Below are 17,707 nucleotides of genomic sequence, written 5' to 3' on the forward strand. Positions count from 1 at the left end.
CTGGTGTGAACATGGGAAACCACGGAAAACCATCTTCAGGGCTGCCGACTGTGGGATTCGAACCCACTATCTCACAGCCGCGCGCCTCTACCCGAACGGCCAACTCGCCCGGTAAAAACACATTTTTCTAACGCTACTCTTTTGTCGGAAATCGCCCAGAACAAATCAAGCTGCTTTTCTTTGGATTTTTACCAGTTCCTGAATCAAGTAATCCTGGTGAGGGTCCCATACACTGGAACCATACTCTAGTTGGTATCTCACCAGAGACAAATATGCTCTCTCCTTTACATTCTTACTACAACCCCTAAATACCCTCATAACCATGTGCAGAGATCTGTACCCCTTATTTACAACCCATTTATGTGATTACCCCAATGAAGGTATTTCCTTATATTAATACCTAGGTATTTACAATGATCCCCAAAGGGAAATTAATCCCCATCAACAGAGTAATTAAAACTGAGAGGACTTTTCCTATTTGTGAAACTCACAACCTGACTTTTATCCCCGTTTATCATCATGCCATTGCCTACTGTCCATCTCACAATATAAGAAAAGATAAAGTTCCAATAATACTGCATTGAGGAACTCCCTTTTTAATTATTACAGGGACAGATAAAGCTTCGCCTACTCTAATTCTCTGAGTTCTATTTTCTAGAAACAGAGCCACCCATTCAGTCACTCTTTTGTCAAGTCCAATTGCACTCATTTTTGCCAGTAGTCTCCCATGATCTACCCTATCAAATGCCTTAGATAAATCAATCGCAATACAGTCCAATTGACCTCCTGAATCCAGGATATCTGCTATATCTCGCTGGAATCAGTGGAATAACCTTTCCTAAACCCAAACTACCTTCTATCAAACCAGTTATTAATTTCGCATATAATCAGAAAGAATGCTTTCCCAAAGCTTGCATACAATGCATGTCAAACTGACTGGCCTTTAGTTTTCAGCTTTACATCTATCACCCTTTCCTTTATATACAGGGGTTACTATAGCAACTCTCCATTCATCTGGTATAGCTGCTCCGACCAAACAATAATAAAACAAGTACTTCAGATATGGTACTATATCCCAAACCATTGTTTTTAGTATATACCCCGAAACCTTATCAATTCCAGATGCTTTTCTAGTTTTCAAGTTGTATATCTTACTGTAAATGCCATTGCTGTCATAGGTAAATTTTAATAATTCTTTAGTATTAGTCACCTCCTCTATCTGGACATTATCCTTGTAACCAACAATCTTTACATACTGCTGACTGAATACTTCTGCCTTTTGAAGATCCTCGCATACACTCTCCCCTTGTTCATTAATGATTCCTGGAATGTCCTTCTTGGAACCTGTTTCTGCCTTAAAGTACTGTACCAGGAAAAAATGTTTGTCTTTGAGGCGCTGACACTAGCTTGAAGAGCATGGACTATTTCTGAGGGTGTGGCATAAAAACATTGGAGTTGGTACAGAGAGGGGTATTCATTGAACTTAAGATTTTTTGATAATCTTATATTATTGTTCATTGAACACAAATTTATATCACCTTTCATATAAGTTGAGTTGAAACGTCGTAGCAGGCTGGAATCTCCGGACTCTGGGGTGGTTGCTGGGCACGGCCTGGACAGGAACTACGCCCGTCCTGGATGTGAAGTTCTCGACGTTCTGGAATTTCTCAAAGTTCTGGAATTTCTCGAAATTCTCGAGGATTTGAGAATTCTCGATTCTCCAGCCGCACACGTTCCGGGGTTCGATCTCCCACAACAATGTTGATGAAAGGTGAGGCGTGATTCACACACAAGTTCCCCGTACGGCATTCAACTTACTTGTAGCACTGTTAAACAGATTGACCTTCAAGTTATTGCGTTCACTCATTGCAAATGAAATATGCCAAGTGTTACTAAAATCTTGATTCAAACACCTCGCTGAATCGTAAATGTTCATAAATTGTCACTTGAAAATAAGACGATTGAACTGAATATCTGACCTTGTATTAGACGTTAGTCGAATTGATACTTGAGAAAATAATGTGTAATTTATAATGTCAGGTTCATGACATGAGCTTGTTAATATCGGCATGGCAGACTAGAATGTTCTATTGGGTCACTAATCATTGTCATCATAGTTCTTAATTCACTGATCTCGTCAGTTTATGATTAGAGCACAATATTAAGCACAAGATGCACAGTTTATGCAAGTTCAGGACACATTGGCACGTTTGTAATAAATTAAGTAAACTGAATGGTACTCGGAAACGTCCTATTCTGTCGATAAACAAAATTAAGTGATCATTAAAATAAAACTGCACTTGGAAAGAGTCTAAAACTGTCCATCAAAAATGATAACGAAGCATAAATTGTAAGTTCAATTATGACACTGAAAAGTTCTATGTTCCCTCGGAACTTCACGAGAGGAAAACACAAACTCAGATATGGCATGAGTACTCTATGTTTTCACAGTCTGTTACGATGACACAAGTTTAAACACAAGTCCAGATGCCGCACTCGAAAAATATTTCATGTTTCCACAATCTGTTATGAAACATAAGTTCGAACATAATACTCTGAAATACTCTAAGTTTCCACAGTTTGTTATGAAACATAAGTTCAATGTGGTACTTAGAAAATTGTAACATTCACACGAAAAGCTTTATGTTTCCACAGCTTGTCGCAAAACACAAGTCCAAATTAGACACTCGAAAAATGTCTATGCTCCCAAAGTCTGTTTACGAAACTACAAGTTCAAAATACGAGTTAAAATGTAGCACTTGTAAAAGTTACGACACTCACGAGAGAAATTCTAAGTTCCTTCAGTTAGTCACTGAAACACAAATCCTAACATGGCACTTGAAGAAAATCAAAGTTCCAACTCCGCTGGAACCGAACACTCGAAATGCAAAGACTCATCCGACCATAGGTTCGGTCCGCGCTCCTATCGCTCCACCCGTCACCCGTGTTGCAGAGACGGTGGAGTAACATATACTGAATCTGTAGTCCGGATCGCCCTCCTTTTATACCAGATTGTGGCGAAGCATCTAGAACGTGGGTATTGTCCAACCCTATAACTCCTAAAGTACATGGTGGATTTTCCTAAGAATTTGACAGGATGCGTCTATTACGATGTCCTCCACGATGGCAGTGTCAAAATAACAACATTTTAACGTTAAATAGACTTTTGCACATGGGCCGGGACATTACCATATATGGTCACGCTTGGCTGTGTGGAGCTCACTCGAAGTGCCTACGTCACGGCTGAGTACGTCAGCGAGTTCGGCGGGCTGCCAATCTTCCACCTCGCGCGAAGTTCAACACACACTTCGAACTTCTTTCCCGTAGCGGTGTTTCCGGTACAGTACCTATATATACTCCTCCATTTTTCACTAAAATCTGTATGGCCACCAATTATGCTTGCCATCACGTTATCCTTAGCTGGCTTCTTTGCTAGATTCAATTTCGTAGTAAGTTCCTTCAATTTCTCCTTACTTCCACGGCCATTTCTAACTATTTCTTTCCAACCTGCACCTCCTTTTTAGTCGCTTTACTTCCCTGTTATAATATAGTGGATCTTTACCATTCCTTACCACCTTAAAGATACAAACCTATTTTCACATTCCTCAACAATTGCGTTAAACCCATCCCAGAGTCTGTTTACATTTTTATTTACCGTTTCCCACCGATCATAGTTATTAAAAACTCCCTCATGCCTGTTTTATCAGCCATATGGTACTGTCTAATAGTCCTAAATTTAATCTCTTCCTTTCTTTCACATTTATTTTTAATTACCACAAAAAACAGCTTCGTGATCACTAATAACATCTATTATTTCGGTTTCTCTATAGAGCTCATCTGGTTTTACCAGCACCACATCCAGAATATTCTTCCCTCTAGTTGGTTCCATCACTTTCTGAATCAGGCCCACTTCCCATATTAACTTATTTGCCGTTTGTTGGCCATGCTTCCTGTCGTTCGCATTACCTTCCCAATTGATATTTGGTAAATTGAGATCACCCATTACAATCACGTTCCTCTCCTTATCGTTTCCCACACAGCTGATTATCTTATGAAATAATTCTGAATCAGCATCTGCACTACCCCTTCCTGGTCTGTACACTCCAAAGACATCAAATTACCTATTATCTTTAGAGATGAGCCTTACCCCTAAATTTTCGTTTTTGTCATCTCTAACTTCCTCGTAGCTTAAAAATCCTTCTTTCACGAGAATGAATACTCCCCCTCCTACCATTCCTATCCTATCTCTACGATACACCTCCAGTTCCGTGAGAAAATTTCTGCATCCATTATATCATTTCTTAGCCATGATTCAACTCGTATATGGCTGATGTTTGTCTGAAACTAAACTTGCAAAACCTGTCTTATTCCAGGGTGTTTTCTCAGTTGCAGACAATAAGCATGGCCAACAATAAAGTTTGTTAAGTTCACATGAGCCACATAACCACAAATAATTTCATACTTATTTGCACTGAAATACCTTTTGTAAAGATTCTTGTATTTCTCCTTCTGCACATGCTGTAACTGAGGAGGACATGGGGTAGATTTGCCGTTTTTAACTACTGTAACAGTACTGGCAATTTATCTTTTTACTTTAGTTGCAAGAATGTTTTATCCAGTAACTTTTTAATTACCCAAGGTTCAGGCATTTCATACGTAACACCATATGGTCACAGCCGCGTTATATACTATAACTTCAAATAAACTAAAATTGTTCTGAGAACAATCATGCCACTTAAATACAATAATTTTCAACTAGAAACAATCAGTAACATGATCTGTACATGCAAACAACAAACACATGGTACAGTAACAAATGGGTAAATTGAGTCAGATTGAAGACTTCCGGTAAACTTCGACTCTGTCCTTGAACAAGAAGCAAAGATAATACCTTCTCTTTCTACCACTTTCTCTTCCTCATTAGCAGTGGCGAACTGCTGGACTTAAACTTAGCACACCGATCCCCTCTGCACCTGAACCCATGGGACATTCACCAAGAAGCCGCATGAGGAAGGTCCAGCGGAGAGAGATGTAGCACCTGGACTACAATATCAGTCTTTGCACTCAGAAATAAAAGTGCTTTCTTGTCCCCCGTTGCTTTCAAATTTTGTAGATGGTTAAATTGTGTCAGATGTGCAAGATGCTTAAATTATTTTGTCTTTTGGATTTCCAATATTGTAGTACCCAAAGTATGACACTGAATTTAAAATAGAACTGTTGGGATGCATGATAACATAAACACTGATTTATAAACTTACCATAGGAATATCAGGTTCACATTTAACAGTAACTAACTCCCTACGTGACGAAGGATTTAGATCCTTAGACGTAAAAATTCCTTCCGTAGAACAAAGGGTTCCTTCCATGTTTCCAGACCTTTCATATGCAGTCTTGGCAACTTCATCCATGGCCCTACAAAGGCAAATGATTGCAAAATACAGTATTTGAAAAGTATTCAATTATCAATATAATGTCTAAAATATGATTTATTTAAACCATGCGTACAACACCTCTTTGCAAGATATTCATACAGATAGGCACCTAAAAATGCAACAGTTATTACACTTAAATCCAGAAGCATGGCATGCTTGGATATTATTAGGGAGAAGGTAATCGGTCCTTTGCCTATATGGCAGTGCCAGACAGATCAAGTGGAGGCCTTCTTCAAGGATGGTAATCAGGAAGGGAGAGACTGGTATTTCGAAGGAGCCAATGAATTATGATAGATTAAGGTACCATCTTGGGATTTGCGTGGAGTTGAGATGCAAAATCACGGATAACCACTTAGAAGATGATTTGAGTTTTCAACCCATCTCTACTCAAATGTTCCAGAAAGCTTAGTGCATCCCATTCCAGCCTTCACAACAGAATTTGATCATCAAGATCATGTGGCTCATTAGCATCACACACATATTAACAACAAAGTCACTGTTCGCATGGCAATAATCTTTGTACCCTCAGCTCGTTGTGATACTGTACTTCATCACCACAGCACCGAAAAGAGGACGTTGCTTTTGTAATTCCATGCATGCATTATCTTCCTTTACATCATGGAGTTTGCAAGACCCTTGATGACATCTGAAACGAGGAAGTATCAGTAAAATGGTAATAGCTTGGTCTAAGCACAGAGCAAGAAAATTATTGGTAATCTGATAGGAGAGGAAAAGAGAACTGACGAATCTCATAAAACATCGGCGTGCTATACCTCACTGAAATCATTTTCCATGTCTGTCTGATTACTACAGTTAAGGACATGTGGGGTAGAATATTTGATGAGTGCTTGAAAGTACGGAGGTATGTTGCATCATTCAGTAGCAAAAAGTGAATTTCCAATCTCTTTTAAAACATAGTAGTGCGATATATCATGGAAACTGTGATACCGTTGTGTTAACCAGTAACCTTGCTGATCTTCAAATTATTATTAATAACATTGTAAGGATCCCGTGCAGCATTTGGTCTGTTCATGAATATTGGTAAGACCAAGCTAACTGTATATTCGAAAATACCTAAGCAGGCCTCCCTGCACATTAACTTCACAGTTGTTCGGCAAATGTCACCCTTCAAATACCTTGGGACTATGGTAGTGACTGAGCATTGTGGTCCCAAGAATGAAATCTTATCCAGGATTGGGTAAGGCAAAAATGTGTTCAACGTTTGAGGACCGTATTCACCAATAGAGATCTCAACCTTCAGCTCCAAGGTCTCATGTTGCAATGCTATGTTTTCCCTGCCTTTCTGTATGGTTTTGAAAGCTGGATGCTCAGTCCTTTGCTAGAGAGACGCATTGAAGCCTTCGAAATGTACTTGTACAAAGAATGCTTCGAATATCCTGGGCAGAAAAGAAGACCAAGTCCTCAACTTGTTAGATACGAAAAAAAGAGCTTCTAATAATTATAAAGGAATGAAAGCTCAGGTATATCGGCCACATCGTGAAAAGTGAACGATATGAAATTCTCCAACTCATCATCAAGGAGAGTATTGAAGGAAAATGGTATGTGGGGAGACAGGGAAATTCATGGCTTAAAGATTTTCGCCGTTGGTATGGACAAACTTCCATCAAAATATTTCGAGCCACTGTTTCGCGAATTATCACAATCAATTCAATCGCCAACCTTCGTAGGGAGACGTCATCCTAAGAAGAAGAACAAGGATTGATGGTGTTCAATTTCAGTCATCATTTCTCTGTATTTAGAGCTATTGCCCAAGTGGCAGATTCCCTATCAACTGTTTATTTAATATTTTCTTAAATGATTTCAATTAACTTCATTTATCGAACATTACCTGTCATAAATATTCCAATCCTTAATTCCGCTTCCTACAAGCGAATATTTACCCTAGTTAGTCCTCTTGAATTCAAACTTTGTCTTCCACTCAAGCTTATTCGTTTGAGGGCATTCTACACCATCTCTCCACTGACAGCTCAGAACATACTGCTTATTCAAGCACCTCGTCTCCTTGCTCCCAAGTATTCCCAACCCACAATTTGCAATACTTTTGTAATGGAAATATTTATGGAAATCACCCAGAATAAATCATGCTCTTTTCCTTTGGGGCAGGGGCAGATCTACGGGGGAGGAAATGGGGAAATCCCCCACCTACACAAATCTTCAGATGAAAATAGACAAATTTAAATTTACAGAAATGTTAAAAGATAAAAGAGAGCATCAGTGTCTAGAGTGATACGATAATACACAAAGCACTCAAACCCACCTCCCGAAAGTATGAGCATATGAGATTTTCGAAACATACAACCACGTTCCTTTGGTTCGGATTGCACATAAAACTAACTGTCGCGGCTTTTGTGTTGGCAACTCGCTTGCCGCAGTTCATTCGTCATTTGTCACAGTTGGCAACGTGCTGCTGCGTCCATTAATATAGACAGACTGAACATGGCGACCGGCAGTAGGGTGTTTATTCATATGTAATAAATATTTGAATCACCTTCTGAGTGATGTGTTGTGTCTCCCCGTTTAGGGCAGTCTAGTCCTCCATCTGAATTGTTTCAAAATTGTATTTTTGCGCCTATTGAAATGGACCTTGCTATGTACGTCCGATATGTTGTTTCGTCGGTCGTAACACTATTGGTCACACGACTAATGATCATAAGATTTCCCTCATGTAAAACTGCAAACTCGCCTGCTTTTATTATTTGTTTCCATTCTCATATTTTATTTTCTATTTTCTTATTTTCGAGACACTAAATGACTAATATGGCTCAAAATTTAAAATATAATATAGAGTATATTACAATTCAAATATACCTGTTTTCTATAAATGGGTACTGTCAAAAACTGTTTAAACATTTTGAAAGAATTGGAAACATTTTTGTAAGTTTCCATACTGGAAGGAAATTCTTATTGACCTTTGAATATTATTATTGTTTTATAGGTTTGTTGAGACTCACTAACTGTAGCAATTCCGCTAAATAAAACTGAAGAAGGTCAAACTAGATTTAATATGTATCGCCTAAGTAAGGTTTTAATTAATTTAATTATGAGATGTGATTCGATTGTTCAAATGACACTGTTTATTTTTATTACTGTGGTGGCCCTTTCCTGCCTAAAACGGTGAGATATCAGTCTTTAACACTAGTCCTGGGTTGAAGCCTGGTGACTGCATGTAACATTTGTGCTGTATAAAGCGGAGATCGGACAGGCTTCGCCGGGATCTCCGGTTTCCCGATATTCCTTTCATTCTAGTGATATTCTATTTATTCATTAATCATCCCCTCGGACATGCATGAAAAGCCTCTTCCTCGATTTTAGTTGAGACTCCCTCACCCAACCCCGTACTTCATTAGATTACCAGTAGAGCTTTCGCCACTGAATCCTAATATAAGGCAAAAGCTAAAAGGTTTCCACCTATTCAATTCTATTTATTGTAACCTAGAAAAAGTTACATATATTTGATTAAACTAGTTTCGATCTTGCTAGAGACCATCAGTCATAAACACTGAAGTTAGGCAAGACATGAATTATAGATAAAATTTATGAAGCAAGCATGTGTTGTTGAAATTCCGTGCAAGACAAGTAGAGTAGAATGTTAAACACTCATCATGACCACACGTATTGCGTAAATTCACAAAGTTTTATTCCAATATGGAAAATGCACTTCACAAAAGACCAGGGGTAACAGTTAAAATACTAGCACTTGAAGAATCTTCTCGAATTCAGTTCAACTGAAACAAGTGTGAACAGAATAATGTTGATGGGAAAGCGTTGAGATGTTCATTTGTTTTCAAGATGAATCATTGCAGAAGTTGAAAAAGCATAAGCAGAGAAATAGAATAGAGCTGAGTTGTAGATGGGAGGAGCAAGATAAGGGAGGCATAGTGTAGCCTACGTTGGGGCTGAGGGATGTGGAACGGTGGGTGATACTTCTCTACCAAGTGGATGGTATGTCATTGCCTTCAATGCATTTTTTGAAGAATTTTGGTAGAAACTCAGTTTCACATTGCCCATCTCCTTCTGAACTTCAACAGGGATGTTACCAGGTCCAGTTGCTTTGATGATTTTCATTGCGCGGATGGCAATCTCGGCACACGTGGTGGGTGGAAATGCACTCTCCATTGGGTTGGCTGTGGGGATAGTCGAAAGTGGAAATTCCTCATTACAAATTACTATCAAATGTTCGTGCCAGTGTGTACGCATATGTGCTGGGTTTTGAAGGAGCTGTCCATGATGTCCTTGATGTGGATAACATGACAAATATCTTCAGTGGCACGATGACGAGATCTGGTGATCCTATAGATAGCATTGTCTCCCCCGATTTAATCTAATTATTCATAGAAAACACGAAAGTAATTGCCCTTGGCAGTTGCTACTGTTCGTTTGGTGAAATATTTGAGTTCCCTAGTGGACGAGGAGGGTGTCAGTTTTTGCTGGTGATTTTCTTGACTTTACTGCACACTGGACCTTGTCATTCCACCACCAGACCTATTTGTCCACTAAACGTAGTTTTGTTAGTCCTACCATTTCTTCTGCACTCGATTGAATCTGTGCAGCAAGAAGAGCCCATGTATCCTCCACAAGACAGTCATTATTCAGGAGGAGAAAGACTGTGTCCATTAGCACTGTTGCTTTGACATGAAGCTTCCACTACTTTATGCATTCTGTGGCGGTGACAGGTCAGACAGATGGGCGAAGGTGAAGTTGAAATTCAAGAACCAAAATTCTATGCTGAGGAGCGATTTTGTCTGATGGTACAAGTTTTCAGTCTATTACTAGCCTCAGATCCTTCTTTTTTCCACCCAGTAATCGATCTGCAACATGCGTTGACCACTGCTGTATGTGATAATGCAGGAAAGGGGTTTCTGGAAGAACGTATTTACTTTCGTCAAGTACCATTTCAAGGCACGTTCACTAGCTTCATTACACACACGAAACATGAATCCACTATGCACTCATTGAAAACCATCCCTTGGTTAGCTAACATGGCTGTTGGGAACTGCACAGATTAAGATGTGTTCACCGGAATCAATAGAGTGGATATGTGACTGAAGTTCTGTCTAAAATCCATCTTGTTCTTCTAATGGGCATCCTACCTTTGGTGCATAACAAGAGATTATGTGTATTATTGTTGACCCGATGACAACTCAGATGCCAATCAAGCAATCGTGTATACGGTCGATGTAGGTGATGTTACCACACAATCTGTCGGAGACGGCAATTGCCATGCAATTTTGGCAGGATGTGCCGCAATGTAAGAGCTTGTATCCTTCACCAATATCACAGATTTCTGCACCTTTCCACTTTGTCTGCTGGATACAGGCAATGTCTACCCACCGTACCTTGAGTGATTCACCCAACTCGCGGCTGCGTCCAGTCATTGTACCACTCGCGGCTGCATCCAGACATTGTCCTACTGTTCATCGTTACAATTTGGATAATTTGTTTAACCTACTCCGGCCTTAGGCAGGTAGCCCTCGCACATTTCTCACACTGATCGGACGGCAACGGATTGCTGAAGGGTGAACCATGCTTATCGCATGTTCCACGATTTGACATTTAATTATGTAAATGGCTTCCTTCAGTTTTGTGTGTCAGTCTAATGACGTCCAGTAGGGAGCAGCACACGCTATGTTTTTATCTGTGAGGACGTTCGTTTTGCTGAGCAATAATTTTTACTCTGTGCAGTTCTTCTTCTGTTCTATGTGGGGCAGATACTAACAGTGGCTGCCGCTATGTTTAGTGTGGCCTTTTTATGCTTTAAATATTATTTTAATGTGTACAAGCCTGGAGCTTTCACGCTAACTGTTATTCCATTTTACCATTGATAATCACAGGTACGTGATTGTTGGTTTATATTTAAATTTGGTGTCGAGTTATTCCCGTATGTTACGGTCGATGGCATACATCTTTCCGCTCCGTCGTACGATGTGCTTTGAATGAATCTGTTTGTGGTCTTGTTGTGATAATTGAGAAAGGGTCTCTGTGGTTATGATTTGGTGCACTGCGTGCTTTATTACTGCGTGATCCTCATGATGTGCCCCTTGTCTCGACCGCAGGAGATGCCAATCCAGGTTGTACAAGCCGCAACATGCCAGTGATGTGAATAAAGTAATGTTCAATTCTGACCTTATGTGTAATTGCACGCCGCACGCAAACGTTTGAGTACGTGAGACCCGCTGATAATGACCGTGGAGTCATAATTTATGGTTTGTATTTGACTACTAAATCTGAACGGCCGTTCGTGTTTTATTTTCCCGATACCCTCATTGTGTGTGCGTGAATGTGGTATGCATGTGAGTTCGGATGTGTGGGGGAGAAAAGGGTGATATGCCGATCGACCTGTTGTATTTGTCTTTCAAATTCTGCGCCTTGTTTGGTTTTCAGCGCAGAGCTATATTTATTTATTATTCATGGCTGATGCTCGGCTTGAGTACCCGCCATGTTGGTTTCAATTTGCGCATGAGCGTACCTATTGTATTCTTTGGATCTGTCTTGGCTTTGATTGGTCCATGGAGGCTGTGCTCAGTCTCATTTGTCGTTATTCTTATCTGCCTTTTGTTCTCCGGCACGGCTTATTGTTGTGCTAACGTTTCTCATTGTTAGTTGCCTGATGTAATATATGGTGCAGTGCCTTGGATATGTGTATCCTGGTAAAACAAGCGACCTGGTTGAATTGTTAACGATGGAAAGGAAGCTGCTGGCAATGTAAGAGTGATGTGTTGAGAGGCAGTGAGCATTTTAAATTACGTATCAATATTTTTTTGAAGAGTAATAGCTTGAGTCCACACCATGTTTCAACTATGTGAAAAAGAACAAGGTATGTCCATGAGTATTACGATTAATTTCCCTATTTATTTTGTGTGATTTTCTTTTCTTGGTTTAATTTTTTCTCTCATATTTATTTAATAAATCCCCTGGTTTAAACAATTTCTTCTTTTATTTCAAATAGATGTAGTCTTGCCCTTGTTGCCTGATTACAAGGGGGTTTTCAGCTCAGGGTTATCTATGTGCCTTGCCCAGTCGACACGATCCGGGCCTCAAATATTGTTCCCCACGAATATTTCACTAAGGTATTGCTTGGAACACTGATTTATGTAGTGATAGATGGGAAGGGTGTGGCTGAGTAAATGGTAGCAGAAGCGTGCTCGACTGGGATACCTCCTCTGAAAGGAAATCGGACGAGGTAGAGCTGGAAACCCATTCGAAGTCAGTTCTGGTCGCTTTAATTTAATCTCATGATTCAGTTAGTCTCTGGCCCTAATTTTAAGTGTGATCTATAATTTATGTGCATTGTTCAATTCAAATCCATTGTTGTTATATTGTGTATGTATCTCGTGTTCAAACCTTTGAAACTTGGGTTGCGATATGGATAATCAGAAGGCTGTAGAAATAAATAATCGTAACGATAGTGTTACTAGCGACATGCCTAACCCGGAAAGCGAAATGGAGCAAGGGACAAATGAACTCCATGCTTCGTCCGCGGGAAGCAACCGCTGTAATTCATGCCCTGACGATAACAATGTCATTACCTTTCGTAATCGTATTCCTGACGAAAATCGTAAGCGATTAACTTCCCCTTCTCCTAGGCCCAGTTCCGACCGTCATGCCGAAGTGAACCCCGTGTTTGAAATTGTGAGAAAATGGAGGTTAAATTTCTCTGGTGAAGGGAAAACCTCCAGTGTAAATGAATTTTTGGAGCGAATTGAGGACATAGCTGAGTGTAGCTCGTTACCTCTCGATTTGTTTGTGCCCGTCATCCCGGGAATGCTAGAAGGGCCGGCTCTAAAATGGTATAGGCTTATTAAAGGGAGTATCATAACGTGGAGTGAATTCGCCAGCAGCATAAAGGAGCGATTCGGGGTATCTGATATGGACTACTGTCTGAAGCAGGAAATCTTCCGTAGAACGCAATGTGTAGGTGAAAGCATCGACGACTATGCCACTGGGATTTTGACGTTATTTATCCGCATGAATGTTAAGATGCCCGAAGACGAGATTTTCGACCAATTCTATAGAAATCTTGCCCCCGATTACAAGCTACACATTAAACGGTCTCTAGTTCAGAGCGTCGACGACATCATCAACCTGGGTCGCGAATTCGAGGGCGTAGTTAGCCAAAACAAACAATACCGTCCGCCTCCCATTCCATCCGAGTGCTCTTTTCCTGACGTCGCTTGTCGTACGCCCAACAAATCTGTTAGTTTTGGTACCTCCCCTCCCCCGTCTCGTCTCGTCCGTAGCCCCGAACGCAGGTCCAGCCCTCAAAATCCGCCCCCGCTTTATGTCAATGCAACCCAACCATCCAAAACGGTTCCTGTAAAGGGTGGTAGAGTCAAGTCGTGCTGGAATTGTGGTAAATCAGGTCACCTCTCGATGAACTGTTGGTCCAGGCCCCCTGCAAAGTATTCTCAGTGTGGTCTTGTTGGTGTCACAGCGCGCGTATGTCCTCGTTGTAACCCTCAGCAGGGAAACTAGAGGCGCGCCGGCGTGATGGCCCGCCGTTGGCGCCTAAGGTCGGTCTCAATAAAAGGATCTGGGGCCCTCCGTCATCTACCCCATGGGCCAAAGTTTATATTGGGTCTCGTGTATTGTATGGCTTGTTGGATACCGGCTCGTGTATTTCTCTTGTAGACAAATCTCTAGTGCTTTCTATGAAATTAGAGTATCTTCCTGAAAGTGAGAACCCGAGAAAGTACGTGTCTGTCGATGGTCGTGAGGTGTGTCCCGTTGGTAGAACCAAGTGCCATATCAAGATACATGGTTTGTCGTGAGATTGGACGTTTCATGTTGTGCCCAACCTGTCCGCGCCGATCATACTAGGCACCGATTTTATGTTGGCTACCGGCTTGTCCCTCGATTTCATTAATCGATCCTTTGCCTTTCGCTTTAAATCTGATGTCAGTTACCCCTTTGAGACACCATTTCAGCGTCCCACTGTGTCCGCCCTGACGGAACCTCTTCTTATCAATGCCTCATGTGAGCTCAGCGAAAACCAAAATCTCATGTTGAACTGCCTGTTAGAGGAGTTTTCCGACGTCTTGGCCGATAAGCTTGGGTGTGCTAAGAATTTCTCATACGGCATCGAACTCAAAGATGACACTCCTGTGAGGTCCCCTCCGTTCAGTTGTTCGCCCCCGAAGTTGTCCGCTATGAGGGAATATGTCAACGACCTGCTAGATAACAAGGTCATCAGTCACTCCAAGTCCCCCTTTAGTCCCGCCTTCCTAATCCCTAAAAAGGACGGCAAACTAAGATTCGTGATAGACTACAGAAAGGTCAACAAGAACATTGTCTTCGACAGCTTCCCATTACCCACCATCGAAAGTGCCTTCCAGCATTTTCATGGCGCCAAGTACTTCACGGTATTTGACTTCAATTCCGCATATTATCAGATCCCCTTGGACCTTAAAAGTCGCCCCTGTACTGCCTTCGCCACTCCGTTTGGATTGTTCGAATTCAATAAAGTCCCGATGGGCATTTCTGTGGGAGGACAAGCGCTTAGCCGCGTGATGGACTCAATTTTCGGTGACCTCAAATTTTCCTGTGTATTTAATATTTTGGACGATTTTCTGATCTTTTCGCCCAGCTTTGACGAGCACCTGGCCCATCTTCGCGAAGTTCTCAGTCGGTTGTGCAAGCACGGCTTCACGATCAACCCAAAGAAGGTCTCTCTTTGTACCAAACGGCTAAATTTTCTAGGCCACGTTGTATCTGACTCTGGCATCGCTGTAAACCCTGACCGGGTTAAGTGCATCAAAGATTTTCCCCCGCCCAAAAACGTTCGCGGTGTGCGAAGATTTCTTGGTATGGTAGGATTTTACAGCCAGTTCATCAAAAATTTCTCTCAGATATCGGCCCCTTTAAACCTGCTAAAAAGAAAAGGTTGTCGCTTTGTCTGGAGCCATGATCAAACCCAGGCCTTCGAACAATTGAAACAGGCACTCTGTGAAGCCCCTGTATTGCATAGTCCGGATTTTTCCCGCGATTTCATCTTGCAATGCGACTCCAGCGAGCTCGCTGTGTCCGCGGTGCTCAATCAAGACGATGAGCAGGGTAAGCTAGTCCTCGTCGCGTACTTCAGTAAACTACTACATGGAGCTGAACTGAGGTATTCCATTTACGAAAAAGAATGCCTAGAAGTAGTTTTGGGTGTCGAAAAGTTTCGCTCGTATCTTGAACACCGCCATTTTACATCCACACGGACAATCAAGCTCTCTCCTGGATGAGCGCTAATGTGAAAAGACTTGGTCGAACCGCCAGATGGATTCTCCGATTATCTGCGTACAAATTTACTGTCGTACATGTCCGTGGAAAGGACAATGTTGTAGCCGACTGCTTGTCGCGCATGTTCGAGGGAGTGAAGGAGAGTGAGGTCGAACTTGAGGAAGACCGTGTCCCAACCGAAGAAGATAACACCATTAGTATTTTGCAAAATTTCCCATGGTCCTTCACGGATATCTCCGAACACCAGAAGGACGACTCCGAGTGTCGTGAGTTGTTGAAACGAATCGCGGATGGCTCTCTCGAAGACGAGTCGTATAGTGTTAAGAGAGGATTGTTATCACGTCGAAGTCGGAAAAATGGTAGTGACAGAATTTACGTACCCTTGAAATTGAGGCACATGCTACTTCAGTTTTATCACGACTCCTATCTGGGCGCTCATTTAGGTCAATATAAGACTTTAAATCGAATCTCTCGCGACTACTTCTGGCCTAACTTGAAAAGAGATGTTTTGGAGTATGTAAGAAGTTGCGATGTTTGCCAGAGGGCTAAACCCGCGCAGTCTTCTCTCGTTGGACCCCATTCTGCTGACATAGCGACATGCCCCGGGGAAAGGTTATTCATTGACTATTTTGGCCCCCTCACCAAGTCCAAGAGTGGCAACGTTGGGATCTTGTCCGTCGTTGACGCATTTTCAAAATTTGTTTGGCTATTTCCCGTGCGCAAGATAAATTCGAACAACGTTGTGCACTTCCTATCCCGGCACATTTTTGGAATTTACGGACCCCCTAAAACGATAGTGACCGACAATGCGTCCACCTTTAACTGTCGTAAGCTCCGACACTTATGCTTTGGGTGGGGAATCAAGCATGTGTTTTTAAGCCCTCACTATCCCAAACCCTCGCACGTCGAAAGGTTCCATCGAAATCTCAAAGCTTGTTTGACGGCCTTTCACAGCGCTGACCAGCTGGGACTGTAATCTTGATTTCTTTGTTTTAGCATTCAACAGCAGTGTACATGAGTCGCACCGGCAAGCCCCGGCTGCTCTATTTCTAGGTAGAGATCTCGTCGACCCACTGCAATTGAAGTGGAATATAGAGTATCTGTCCAAACCGTCCAGGACGATGGACGTAGAGGCCAAATGGAAGGAAGCAGTGACTCAGTTAACCATGGCTCGAGACCGTGTGGCCAAGAGGTACAATCGAAACAGAAAGAGAGTAAAGCTGGAAGTTGGAGACTTGGTCGTAGTGAAAGTTTTTCCATTGAGCTCAGCGGCAAATCAAGTCACGGCCAAATTATGTTCTAAGTGGTCTCAGCCTAAAACGGTAACCAGATTCCTGGGACCTGTGACAGTAGAACTGGAAGACGTAGTAAGTAAGAGGGTGAGCGAAACTCACGTCTCGATGGTAAAGGCTTACCATCAAAGAAGCCAGTAAACATCGTATATTTCCATATCTTACGTATCTGTAGTGGTGTATATCAACCTTGTCCTTAACGAATTCCCAATTTTCTAACATGCCTTTTCTTTCAGGTAAAAATCGTGTTTCATGAATGAGAACGGAAATGAAGGAAAGGAAAGAAAGGAAATAGAAAAAAAGGGAAGTGGTTCGAATTGCTGGAGTTGAACTGAATTCACATCCAGATCCCTGAGTGCATGGAAATATTATACCCAACCGCCTTGACTTTTTGAATGCCTAGATTTAACCTGAGTGCGCGAAAGAAACAGTGTAATAATGGACTGATGTAAGTCAGCGTTGCACGTGACAAGCTAATACGGACCTCCCGTGAGGTAAACTGTCTTATTTAAACTGTATAATGTGGTGACTGTTCTTGTAAATTTCGTGTGTCTGTAAATAATTCTAGATATAAGTAGTTCATAAGTACCTAGGTTAAGTGGGCGCGCGCTCGCAGTTTTAAGTCATGGACCTCTTTTAAAATGCGTCCACTCGTCTGATCAACGAGTTTCGGAGCATTTTAAAAGGCGGTGCCGCTGGATATTTGAACCATGCTTATCGCATGTTCCACGATTTGACATT

At 41.6% G+C, this 17,707-nt stretch overlaps 1 protein-coding gene across 1 annotated transcript in view; it reads right to left on the reverse strand.

The window, feature by feature from the left end:
- Positions 1-17,707, reverse strand: part of LOC136858101 (zinc finger protein OZF) — a 96,788-nt gene that overhangs the window by 52,006 nt on the left and 27,075 nt on the right. Inside the window, exon 2 of the mRNA XM_068228436.1 lies at positions 5,259-5,412. Coding sequence (XP_068084537.1) covers positions 5,259-5,408 — 150 coding nt within the window. The 5' untranslated portion in view covers positions 5,409-5,412. The remainder of the gene's footprint in view (positions 1-5,258; positions 5,413-17,707) is intronic.

The sequence above is a fragment of the Anabrus simplex genome, chromosome 1 (genome assembly GCF_040414725.1).
Source record: "Anabrus simplex isolate iqAnaSimp1 chromosome 1, ASM4041472v1, whole genome shotgun sequence".
NCBI classification, from domain to species: Eukaryota; Metazoa; Arthropoda; class Insecta; order Orthoptera; family Tettigoniidae; genus Anabrus; species Anabrus simplex.